Source organism: Oncorhynchus tshawytscha, linkage group LG07 (genome assembly GCF_018296145.1).
Source record: "Oncorhynchus tshawytscha isolate Ot180627B linkage group LG07, Otsh_v2.0, whole genome shotgun sequence".
Lineage (NCBI taxonomy): Eukaryota > Metazoa > Chordata > Actinopteri > Salmoniformes > Salmonidae > Oncorhynchus > Oncorhynchus tshawytscha.
The window spans coordinates 8,474,138-8,486,299 of NC_056435.1; the positions used below are offsets into that span (position 1 = coordinate 8,474,138).

General features: G+C 47.9%; 1 protein-coding gene across 14 annotated transcripts in view; it reads right to left on the reverse strand.

Annotated features, from left to right (window-relative positions):
* The window catches only part of LOC112255165 (bromodomain adjacent to zinc finger domain protein 2B-like), a 68,638-nt gene that overhangs the window by 18,008 nt on the left and 38,468 nt on the right, over positions 1-12,162 (reverse strand). For 13 of the 14 annotated variants that reach the window (XM_042324002.1, XM_042324011.1, XM_042324006.1 and 10 more), the window contains exons 3-9: positions 11,087-11,266; positions 5,662-5,871; positions 5,266-5,424; positions 3,205-3,404; positions 2,448-2,678; positions 1,694-2,263; positions 1-468 (exon numbers count right to left, since the gene is read on the reverse strand). The exon at positions 1-468 is cut by the window's left edge and continues 286 nt beyond it. In XM_042324002.1, the coding sequence (XP_042179936.1) occupies positions 1-468; positions 1,694-2,263; positions 2,448-2,678; positions 3,205-3,404; positions 5,266-5,424; positions 5,662-5,871; positions 11,087-11,264 (2,016 nt within the window). In that variant the 5' untranslated portion in view covers positions 11,265-11,266. The remainder of the gene's footprint in view (positions 469-1,693; positions 2,264-2,447; positions 2,679-3,204; positions 3,405-5,265; positions 5,425-5,661; positions 5,872-11,086; positions 11,267-12,162) is intronic. The other variant, XM_042324004.1, reaches the window with a different exon arrangement.

Consider the following 12,162-nt stretch of genomic DNA (forward strand, 5'->3'; position numbering starts at 1 on the left):
CTTCCTGGGGCCCCGGGCCGTGGCCGGTGAGGGTGAGGTAGCGGGCCTCGCCGGGGGGCCCTGAGAGGAGGCCAAGTGGGCCCTTCCGCCGGTGCTGAGGTTGACGGGCAGCGAGAGGGACGCCCCTGCCCCAGAGAGGTCCTTGTTGGAGTCCTTGCGGGGCTTGGTGATAAGGGCCAGTGGAGCGTCCTGAGCGGTGGTGCTTTGGATGACTCCGTTGGGGTGGGCAGCTAAGCCCAGGAGAGCGCTGGACAGGAAGAGGTTGGAGTGGTTGTTCTGGGAGGGAGGGGGGAGGAGAGCAGGGGGCAACTTGGTGCTTCTGCCACCGCCACCCGGACTCTCCGAGGAGGACAGCTTGGGGGGCGGCAAGGAGGATGACGTCACCCCAGCAGCCTTCCGAGAGGTTCTGTGACCCTGCTGCTTCTTGGGCTGCGCCGCCGGGAACGTCTGGCCTTGCAAGAGTAAAGACTGGAACGGAGGGAGGGAGGGTGGGAAGGAGAGAGAGCGGGAAGGAGGGAGGGGGATAAAACAAGGGAAAAGAAAAGAGAAAACAGCATAATTGTGCCAGCTGTCAATTTGCATCTACGTCGATTATTCAAGCTGGTGATGAAGCACAATGCCTGGCTCACTCTGTCTCACTGTGCCGAGGACAGAAGCCTGGAGACAATTGCGTATAACAAGGCAATAACCACAGCCATTGTACTAAGTAAAGAGTAAAACCGCTGAGAAGCGGCTTCCAGTTCCCGTATCTCACTTAAATTACTACAGTTATGAGTCTGTGAAAAGTGTTAGCGTCATGCATCTGGGTTTTACCCTAAACAGCATAACGGCAGATTTTATAGAACGACAGTCACGTTTGGCGTTGTACCGTGTTTCAGCAAACACAGGTTAGGGCTTCGACATGTACATTCAACTAGATGTGATATCAAGTGAAACAAATCCATTTCACAGACCATGTAATACAGAAGCAGTTCCTGAACCACTGGGGGAATGCAGAGGCCTTTGGTTAAAAAATAACCTCAGCACCGGTAAAATAGACCAGGGGAAAAGGCTAGATTTCCAATTAGGGGGCTGGAGCCATAGGAATTAGCTTAATCGATGAACTACTATTTCAATGACCATTTCGACTACATGCGAAAGGTCCACAATGCACTGCAGAAGGTGATAAATGTGTATATGTTCTATCTAGTTGTGAATGTGTTAAATGGAGAGTAAAACGGTAATAAATACATGGAGTAGCTATATGTGCCGTCTGCTTTGCTGAGGTAATGAGGCCAAAAGCATTGACCTTTTGGTTGACCTTTTGGTTTACAGGCTGAGCAGCACCGCGGGACACCCAATCAAACGACTCAGACAGGACGGCCACTTCCCTCTCTGACTCCCTCTGGCTGGAAGCAGCCCTCTTACTGCAGCTCAACTACAGTCTGTTACCATGAATACCGACAACCTTCTAACTGTGAAAGGAGAAACGGTTTCATGTTCGACCGCTTTTAGATTATTCAAATGAGGTGAAAAGCTAAACTAGCCAGTAACCAATCCGTGGTATTATTTGACCATGGGGAAAAAGAGCTACTGTGTGAATAATGGGATTTTTTATTTGTATTTATTTGATTGAACCTTCATTTAACTAGGCAAGTCATACTTGATACCATATTCCTTGCTAGTGGCTGGGCAGAGAGGACACTGGACCAACCTGTTTGAGCCTGAATTCGTTGATTTGAGAGAGTGATTCCTCCAGCAGCTTCCTCTTACTGGCCTTCCCACTGCCAGGTGTCTTCAGAGGCTTGGTCTGCTGGGAGTTGGCCATGGGCGACGTGAGGAGAGGGAAGGATTGAGGCGAGGAGGACAGGGGTACCGAGCGGGACAGGGAGGTGCAGAGTGACAGGGGCAGGTTCTGCGGCGAGGAGGGCAGGAGCTTGGGCGGCTTGGGGGAGGATGTGGTGCGTCCTTTGGGGGAGGTGATGAGGGGGATTGGAGAGGCAGACAGGGGTGATGGGGAGGTTTCCCTGCGGGGTTGGGTGAGGAGAGCCAGGGGCATGGAGCTGGCTGCTAGGCCCGTGGACTGGATGACACTGAGGTGCTGCTGGAGACCCTCCTCCCTGGGCCGGGAGGTCTGGAGGGACAGGGGGGAGCTCTGGGACAGGGTAGGAGGAGAGGGGCAGTGCTGTGAAGGGACCAGGGTGGGGGGGTCGGAGGGTAGGCTGTGGGGCAGGCTGTTCCTCTTGTCTAGGGCCTCCTTCATGCCCGAGCTTAGTGTCCCGATCTGGGGAGGGAGGGGAGGAGAGGAAGCCCACTGTTAGCTCACCCCGGAGTACATCACAGACATAAGTAGCTACACACTACCAGTACTACACACTACCAGTACTACACACTACCAGTACTACACACTACCAGTACTACTCACTACCAGTACTACACACTACCAGTACTACACACTATCACTGTACCTTCATTTTTTTCTTCGCCCGCCTCGCCTTCTCCTTCTCAGAGTTCCACACCTCACACTTTCCATCCTCTTCCTCATCTTCATCATCGTCATCATCATCATCGTCGTCCTCCTCTTCCCCTCCGAGGTCCTCCAGGTCGCTGCTGATGGCTCCGTCGCTGGAGCTGTCCGAGGAGGAGCCTGATTCGCTGTCACTGACCCCGGCGACCTCTGCTGGCTTTTTACCGGGCTTCTGCATTAAGGCAGAAAAGCCGTCAATCAATAAAGCAACCAGTGTACATTTTGACCACTTGATTTTTGTTTCTAAACTAGAAATGGAAAACTTAAAACATTCAAAATAGACCCCAAGTCAAATTGTTCAGGCTTTACTATAGATATAGACAGGTTGGCTTTTACCAACACAACCGACGTGTTTCAAAGCTGTTGCCTTAGACTGTTGACAACCTGTAAACTATATTTCATCTCCAAATGTTTATTGAAAACATAAATACAATTGTATAACGACCACTATATCATTTTTTGCCATATTAGCATTGACATGAAATCCAGCAAAACACCTCAAAACAAGACATGGGATCAATAACAAGATACAACGAGCTGAAACGAGCCACCTACGACATGGCAGCTTCTTGTCATTGTTGCTAGCTATCTGAGCGTTCAGAATCATAACAACGCGGCTTCCGCCCACATCGATGTGCGCGCATCACTTTCGTGACGTTGTCATCAGTAATCTAGAGCCACTACATCATTGAGCTGACCTGGTCTTTAGGTTTGTGGGGTACTTTCTCCAGCTGTAGCTCTGCTGTGTGGCTCTGGCTGTGAGGGCTGCTCCTGGGGCCCCTGGCCTTGGGGCCCTTAACAGACTGGGAGGCAACCAGAGATGGGGACGTGTTCATGGAGTAAGACCCCTGCATGGTTGGGGAGGAGACCCCACTTCCGTTCACTGCCCCGTTCACCCCTGAAATCGCACAGAAAGAGGCACAGCACACCGTTACACAGCATCTCAATCTCATCTGAGCAACGAGACATTGCGAGTAAAAACACTAAAGAAATATCAGGGGATCTTCTGAATGCAGAAACAGAATAAAAAGCCTTGTGAAAATATAGATGTATGCGTATCTCATTTAGGCATGCTGAACATGGTGTGAGCACAACATGAGTGGTTTACATAATAAAAGATCAATTAAAAGATAGCATCAAAGATAGATTGAGAGAGAGAAAGGGTACAGAGAGAAAGAGAGAGAGAGAGACAGAGAGAGAGACAGAGAGAGACAGAGAGCAAGAGAGAGAGACAGAGAGAGACAGAGAGCAAGAGAGAGAGAGTGTGTGAGAAAGACAGAGACAGAGAGAGAGAGAAACAGAGACAGAGAGACAGAGAGAGAGAGAGAGAGAGCAAGAGAGAGAGTGTGTGAGAAAGACAGCGAGACAGAGAGAGAGAGACAGAGAGAGAGAGAGAGACAGAGAGAGACAGACAGAGAGAGACAGAGAGAGAGACAGAGAGCAAGAGAGAGTGTGAGAAAGACAGAGACAGAGACAGAGAGAGAGACAGAGAGAGAGAGACAGAGAGCAAGAGAGAGACAGAGAGAGAGAGAGACAGAGAGCAAGAGAGAGAGAGAGACAGAGAGAGAGAGAGAGACAGACAGAGACAGAGAGGCAAGAGAGAGTGTGTGTGAGAAAGACAGAGAGCAGAGAGAGAGAGAAAGACAGAGAGAGAGAGACAGAGAGCAAGAGAGAGTGTGTGAGAAAGACAGAGAGAGAGAGACAGAGAGCAGAGAGCAAGAGAGAGTGTGTGAGAAAGACAGAGAGAGAGAGAGTGTGTGAGAAAGACAGAGAGAGAGAGAGTGTGAGAAAGAAAGACAGAGAGACAGAGAGACAAGAGAGAGTGTGTGTGAAAAGACAGAGAGACAGAGAGAGAGAGAGAGACAGAGAGACAGAGAGCAAGAGAGAGAGTGTGTGAGAAAGACAGAGAGACAGAGAGGCAAGAGAGTGTGTGTGAGAAAGACAGAGAGACAGAGAGAGAGAGAGAGACAGAGAGACAGAGAGCAAGAGAGAGAGTGTGTGAGAAAGACAGAGAGACAGAGAGCAAGAGAGAGAGTGTGTGAGAAAGACAAAGAGACAGAGAGAGAGAGCAAGAGAGAGTGTGTGTGAGAAAGACAGAGAGAGAGAGAGACAGAGAGACAGAGAGAGAGAGTGTGTGTGAGAAAGACAGAGAGACAGAGAGACAGAGAGAGAGAGTGTGTGTGAGAAAGACAGAGAGACAGAGAGACAGAGAGAGAGAGTGTGTGTGAGAAAGACAGAGAGACAGAGAGACAGAGAGAGAGAGTGTGTGTGAGAAAGACAGAGAGTAGAAGAAAATAAAAGCCTACACATACGCCATTAACTGAGACTGGAAGTCATTATAGGGTTCTCGACGGGAGAAATCTCATCACGGAGCCGGAGACTGCCGAGACTAGGGAGCCTCTCACTTAATCCCTGTGAACAGTTTCCACCACCTGCTTACAGGAATGATTAATTCATTCACATCTCTCGCAATTGCCAGAGGGGTAAAAAAATAAAATAAACGTTGCGCTTTAAATACCTCACCCTCTTAAGGGTACCTTTTATTTCCTGGCGGTAAAACCATTTGCTGCTTTTGAACAGGTGTGAGAAGCTCCTTCACACTCTGTGCCAATATACAGGTACAATACAATACATATTTCCCCCTGATGAGCACAGGAAGTGTCGCAATTATCACCTTTGTTCTAAGTTGTTATTATCTGTATAGGTCAGAATGAAGCACTCGGAAGGGTTCAAGGTAAGAAGGATGGGCGTAGCTGTACCTTTGGGGATCTGTCCGTTTTTGCTGGGGGTCCTGGAGGGGGCTTGCAGGGGGCTGTGGTTCTGCTGGATGTGGGGGGTGAACATTGTAGGGAGGCCCAGGAACGGAGGGAGGAAGGCTGCTGCCCCCCTACTGTGGGCCTCTGCTGCTCGCCACCATTCTGATGAAGAGAGAGGACAAGGAGGAGGACATCGAAATGTCAGTGTCATTCTGTCTCATCCACTAACTTCAGTACGGTATTTCAATTACAATCGCCTAAAGAGTATTAGAAGTTAGCACACCCTTAAATACTGATTAGTCATGCTGTTTCATTCATCTGCTCTTCAGGTCAAGTAAATCTCCTGGACCCAATCATGTTACATCTGTCCAGGCGCCACACCCGGGCCCCTCCTCTTACCTGTCAGAGCCCCCAGCTGGGGGTGAGCGGCCAGGGCAGCAGACATTCCCAAGGACCCCAGAGAACCCAGGGACCCCAACGACCCCAGGCCTCCAAACTCTGGGCGTCCTGAGCTGGTGGTGTACAGGCCGAAGGCTGGGTGGCTGACCAGGGGGAAGGCACTTGACAACGTGTAGGGCTGCTGGTCGCTCATCGCCCCATACAAACGACCTGATGGACAAACAGTGCAACAACAAAAACTATACATCAATCGAATGCACTTATTAAGTCCTTTAGATTTCAGTCGTCACATCAGCAGTTGCCACATTACTCATTGTGTGTCTGTTATTACGTGTTTTACTTTTCTATCATTTCTCTATTCTCTTTCTCTCTGCGTTGTTGGGAAGGACCCGTGAGTCAGTGTCACTGTTAGTCCACACCTGTTGTTTACAAACCATATGACGAATAACATTTGATTTGATCAGCAGTTGTGCTTCTGTTTGGGGTATAAATTAACTGAATTGAATTCAGAGGTGACGCGAGGGTTCGTCGTGCCCTTGCAATACCCTGGCTCGCTGGCTTCTTAGGTATTCATCCCTTCTGTGTGTTCAAGTTGAAGGATGTTTCCTCTTCTCCCCCTACAGGTTTTCTGCTGGGTACGGTGATTGTTTTATGTATATTCAACCAGACATTAGGCAGCGTAAAGGACAAAGATTGCCCTGGATTGGAGCTTGACAGGATTACACATGCTGGTTTCAAACACAGGACAGAGCAGCTCAGATCGGAGTGACTGAGACAGAGACACTACTCAAGAGGGGAGACGTGCATCCTGCGTGTTCTAGATCGACGGAGCTCTAGGCTGTACTTCAGTAGGGGAGAGAGAGAGAGAGAGAGGGAGAGAGAGAGAGAGAGAAGAAGAAGAAGACAAAAAGAGCAATCACAGTCGACAACTCATATGATATTTTCTGACGGGGAGCTGATTTGTTTAATTAGGCTACAAAGAGAACGTTCTTAGGGGCAGAGTAAAAAACTAAGCTGCGAGAAATTACCATAAGTATTCGAGTTTGTATTTACCAAGAAACTTGAAACTGATGCGGGCTGAGCAGCGGGACATTTGGACCGCTGGGAGTGTAATTGAAGTGTTTCTGCAGGTACTGTATAGGACTGATCCTTCCATGCTACTCCATTATGTCTATCATCATGCAAATGAAACGAGCTCCAATAGGCTAAATCAGTGGTAGAGCGAATAACAAGCAAGTCGCGGTCCTTCAATACATCAGTGTGTGGTGTTAGAGAGGCGTACCTGTGGTAGAGCCTGCTCCTAATATTTTCCTCCAAACCTTTTCTGATTTAAATTTCAGCAGCACACTGCCCAAAAAAAGAGGAATACTTCAACACGATAGTCATCAAGCTTTCCCCTAAACCTGAGTACAATCATTTCTGGCAGGGAAACCGGAGTGCATTGTCTCCTCGCACAGTCAGATGCAATTGGGTCTGAGCATATTTCATGCAAATTCAATTTCCATTACAGAAGGGTGAGAAAGAGAGAGAGAGAGAGACAGAGAGAGAGAGAGAGAAAGAGAGAGAGAGAGACAGAGAGAGAGAGAGAGAGAGAGAGAGAGAGAGAGAGAGAGAGAGAGAGAGAGAGACAGAGAGAGACAGAGAGAGAGAGAGAGAGAGAGAGAGAGAGAGAGAGAGAGAGAGAGAGAGAGAGACAGAGAGAGAGAGAGAGAGAGAGAGACAGAGAGAGAGAGAGAGAGAGAGAGAGAGAGAGGCTGGTAGAGGGAGGGAGGGAGGCTGCGGCGGGGCGAAGCCGAGCTCTCTTTGAGCCAGGTAATACGAATGCATAAAAAGTGATGACAGGAGATTTAAAGTGTTATTCACTGAGCTTGTGAAAATGTCAACCTACAACACGCCCAGTGAGCGCTGTGTGAGTGTGATGCCCCCAAGTCCTACAGAATCAGATGATGGAGTTGAGACGCACAGAACAGAACCGGAACATTTGCGCCTGCCTGTCTGGCTGTCATAACTGAGAAAAAAACTAAACTAAACATAATTAGACCTAGGCTAAAGCACTTTAATTTTGCGTGCACTAAAACAGCTACATATAATCAACAATATAGTGATGGGAGCATGAAGTGAAAATACAATGTTGAGAGGGTAAATTGCTGAGATGATCAAGGGAATCGAATTAAAATGTCCATATAGCATCATATTACATAGCATAACTGCCTGGTTGGTTGATCCTGAGTTTGCATTACATTATCTCACTTACAGAAGAGAGGAAAGTGTTCATGTTCCGACTCTTCGACAGTAGGCCGGACTGTGCACCGACAATATCATTAAATGTGCACAAAGGGCACCGTAGGCCTAATGCTGGGAGCATCTTTTCAACAGCAATTTAGGACTAACGAAATGTAAATGTGTGATTTCCCTAGAGACAGATTCCTAAAATGGCCTAAATGCCATCACCATATTGTAAATCAGTAATATGGAAGTCTAAGGAGATTGAGGAAGACATCACAATAGGCTAATAAAAAAAGTTGATTTGCATGTGGGAAGCGGAGTTTAAATGCTTAGTGGGAGGTGGGGAGGGAAACAAAGAGTGCCAGCCAGCGTGCCAGAGGCAGAGTGGTGTGGTGACACATGAGGAAATGCCCTTTGAGCCGGCTTCAAGGCCCTAGTCTTTGCAGTCTGCTGCACCACGACAGAGGAGAGAAATACCTTGTGTACTTCATTAGAATATGCTGAATATGGAGTGCCTTGCCGTGCCAAAGTCAGCTAGCGGATACGGAGACAAATGACTGAAAGTACAAAACACAACCCCCGAAAGGCCAGCAGCAAGCAGCCACTTCCGTCGCGTCTCCCTCCCGCCAGAACCCCGCCCGTCACTCTCGCCTCGACCGACCTTCCCCGAGCAACAGAGTGACATCTGCAAATGCCTTTTCAATATTAATGCGCTTCCAGCTGGAGAATAATTTAATCAGAAATTTGGAGAGAAGAGAGCAGCCGAGCAGAAATACAGGATTACCTGATATCCTCTCACTCTTTCTCCTCTCCTCCACCCTCCTCCTCCACTCTCTCTGACAAACTCACTGCATTCCAAAAAAGCGCTGGGCCCTTTTTTTTTTTCCATGTTCGGAGGATGCTAGCCGAAGGGGGATTAATTTGTTGTTTGCTGCAGTCAATCAAATTTCCATGGACAGATTTAAAGTTAATTGCATCCGTGAGCCGATCCCAGTAGGAAAGACTGCTACATGTGCCCGGGCTTTTTCAAAGTGATATCCTCATCAATGACACACTGCATGCCCCCCCCACCCCACCCCACCCCACGCCCCTCCTCCCCCATCTCCTTCCACCACTGTTCTTGCTCATCTGAGATTTCTTCAATGTTTTTCTCAAGTAGTATTGGCAGGTTGGCAAAAGACCTTGAATTAATTCCTCTCTCTGCTCTGCTGATACCTCTGCGACAAGAATCCGCCACGACATCAAATAGTTCCAACGGCTATCACATGACAATGGAGGAGTGTTATTACTGTTCAAATGGCTCCTAGTTACCGAGTCTGAAGTCACAGCCACATGTTCCATTAGCACAGAGTGGCTATTCCTTTAATTGTAACTAGTGTAACTAGTGTAGGTTGCAGGAAGACGAATTTACCTTCTCCATCATGTTCCAACAGCTGTAGAAGCGCGTTGAACGAGTACTGTTCGTCAGGCTATGAGAAATGAAATACTACAGAAATGCATCTCAATATGAAACCAAAACAAAGCTTGTGGAACGAACCACATGTGAAAACAATTAAACCAGTAGACATAACACAATGTAATTGCAATGTAGACTAACAATTGGGGATTTAACTAGGCAAGTCAGTTAAGAACAAATTCTTATTTACAATGACGGCCTACCGGGGAACAGTCGGTTAACTGCCTTAAACAGGGGCTTTAACGACAGATTTTTACCTTGTCAGCTCAGGGATTCCATTCAGCGACCTTTCGGTTCCTGGCCCAACGCTCTAACCACTAGGCTACCTGCCACCCACATCAGTGGGTATATAATAGGTATAGTATATATAATTCATAATTAATATTAATCCTCCTCGTTAGATTCCGCTCCGCGCGGGAACAAGACGTCTCATATGAAAGAACTCTTGCTTGGCTTGATCAAGCTCGGCACAACTTCAGAGCTAGAAGCCTGCCTCTCAGCATTTCATTTGACGCTCGGCCCAAAATCACTTATCTAGACAATCTGAGTACAGGTTATGGCGCAGAGGGATACGGGCAATGTATAATGCATGAGAAGACGGCCTAATGGCTGCTTCATTGGAGCAGCACAGGGGGGAGAAGAGAGAGAGAGATAAATACTGGGGCCTTTATTTTGCCGCTTTTCTTATAATGAAAGAGAAAGACAACAACTAGTGCAGTGTGAAATTTGCATGCTATTTGCTGGTCAGTGTGATCTGTCGACTCCTGTGTGTGTGTGTGTGTGTGTGTGTGTGTGTGTGTGTGTGTGTGTGTGTGTGTGTGTGTGTGTGTGTGTGTGTGTGTGTGTGTGTATATATGTGTGTGTGTGTATATATATATATATGTGTGTATGTGCGTGTGTGTATATATATGTATATATATATATGTATATATATATATGTGTGTGTGTGTGTGTGTGTGTGTGTGTGTGTGTGTGTGTATTCCTCATGCTGCATAATGGCTCTGAGACCACAATTAGAATGCAGAGAAAGGGCCTGGGTGTTTGGAGCTGGCACGAAGACACTGAGTGGCTGACAGACATGTTAAATCACGCAGGCACAGCCAGAGACACACACACACACACAAATCAGTGGTGCAGCCACCTAGCAAGAGGTTGTCAGGAGACATGGGCGAGCATATCTGTGTGTATATATGTGTGTGTGTGTGTGTGTATATATGTGTGTGTGTGTGTTCCGTATTACACAAAAGAGGCTTTCTAATTGTTTGGGCTTCATTAATGCAGCAGCCTTTCAGCAGTAACACAAGCTGTCAGAGGAAGGCAGAGTCTGGGAGAAAAGGTGTTTTCACAGGCCTAACAATAACTACATCATTAATACTGAGGGGAAGTCAGCAACACATTAAACTCATCCTTCCTTGTGCTGAAAAAATGAGAACTTTGAGTTAAAGGTAAATCTTAAGGGGTTTTTAGTTTCTACACCACTCATTACACAGTGCACAGCTAATATGCTTGGCAGTAGTTATGGAGGGGTTGTTCTATTCTATATATACAGACAGTGGTTATTAACCAGTGTCTCTGTAAACCAGTCTCTCTGTAGGAAGTGTAAAGTGTGTGTAAAGTGTGCATTTTGTGTATTTAGTCATGTGCAGTTTAACAGGGTGTTGACCATGCGTGTGTGTGTGTGTGTGTGTGTGTGTGTGTGTGTGTGTGTGTGACGCACGGCACGGAGTGATGAAGCAGTCTTACCAGAGGTGCTGAGGGTAGATCCCAGTGAGGCTGCAGGGCTGTGGGCCAGACTGCTCTTGGAGTGGGGAGCCGGGGAGGACGAGGAGGAGGAAGAGGAGCAGGAGGCAGCAGGGGAGGAGGTGCGAGCGGTGGGCAGGGTGGGGGGCGCGGGGGAGGCCAGCCGCTCTCCAGACTCCATATCTGTCAAACACAATCCAATCAGCACCGTTACAAAAGCAGAGGAGAGAGAAAAGAGAGAAACACACACACACACCCCGCTGCCCGCCACACCACAGACACCCCACACCACCTCCCATTCAGAGCTCGGGGGGGGGCAGGCCAGTGGTGGAAATGTCACTAGTTCTTAAGGAGGGGGTTGGTGTGGAGTTAGTGACCATTATCACTTTAACATGACAGTAAATGACAAGTGTTCAGCTGAGAGGGGAGAGAAGAGGCTGTCTGACATTTTGGACGGACAAAACACACACATAACTTTCTTTCTCACACACATAGTTCACACATGCACAGAAGCACATAGCGTGAATCTCTATTTGATTGGTTTACAAGAGTGTTCCCAGATCTTTTTACATGCAGTGAAACAGTTCCCCCTCTCACAGTGTAAAACAGTCCACCCTCTCACAGTGTAAAACAGTCCCCCCCTCTCACAGTGTAAAAAAACAGTCCCCCTCTCACAGTGTAAAACAGTGTAAAACAGTCCCCCTCTCACAGTGTAAAACAGTCCCCCCTCACAGTGTAAAACAGTCCCCCCTCTCACAGTGTAAAACAGTCCCCCTGTAAAACTCACAGTGTAAAAACAGTCCCCCCAGTCCCCCTCTCAAACAGTGTAAAACAGTCCACCCTCTCACAGTGTAAAACAGTCCCCCCTCTCACAGTGTAAAACAGTCCCCCTTCTCACAGTGTAAAACAGTCCACCCTCTCACAGTGTAAAACAGTCCACCCTCTCACAGTGTAAAACAGTCCCCCTTCTCACAGTGTAAAACAGTCCCCCCTCTCTCACAGTGTAAAACAGTCCCCCTCTCACAGTGTAAAACAGTCCCCCCTCACAGTGGATGTAGTTAACAGGCAAACTAAAGCCT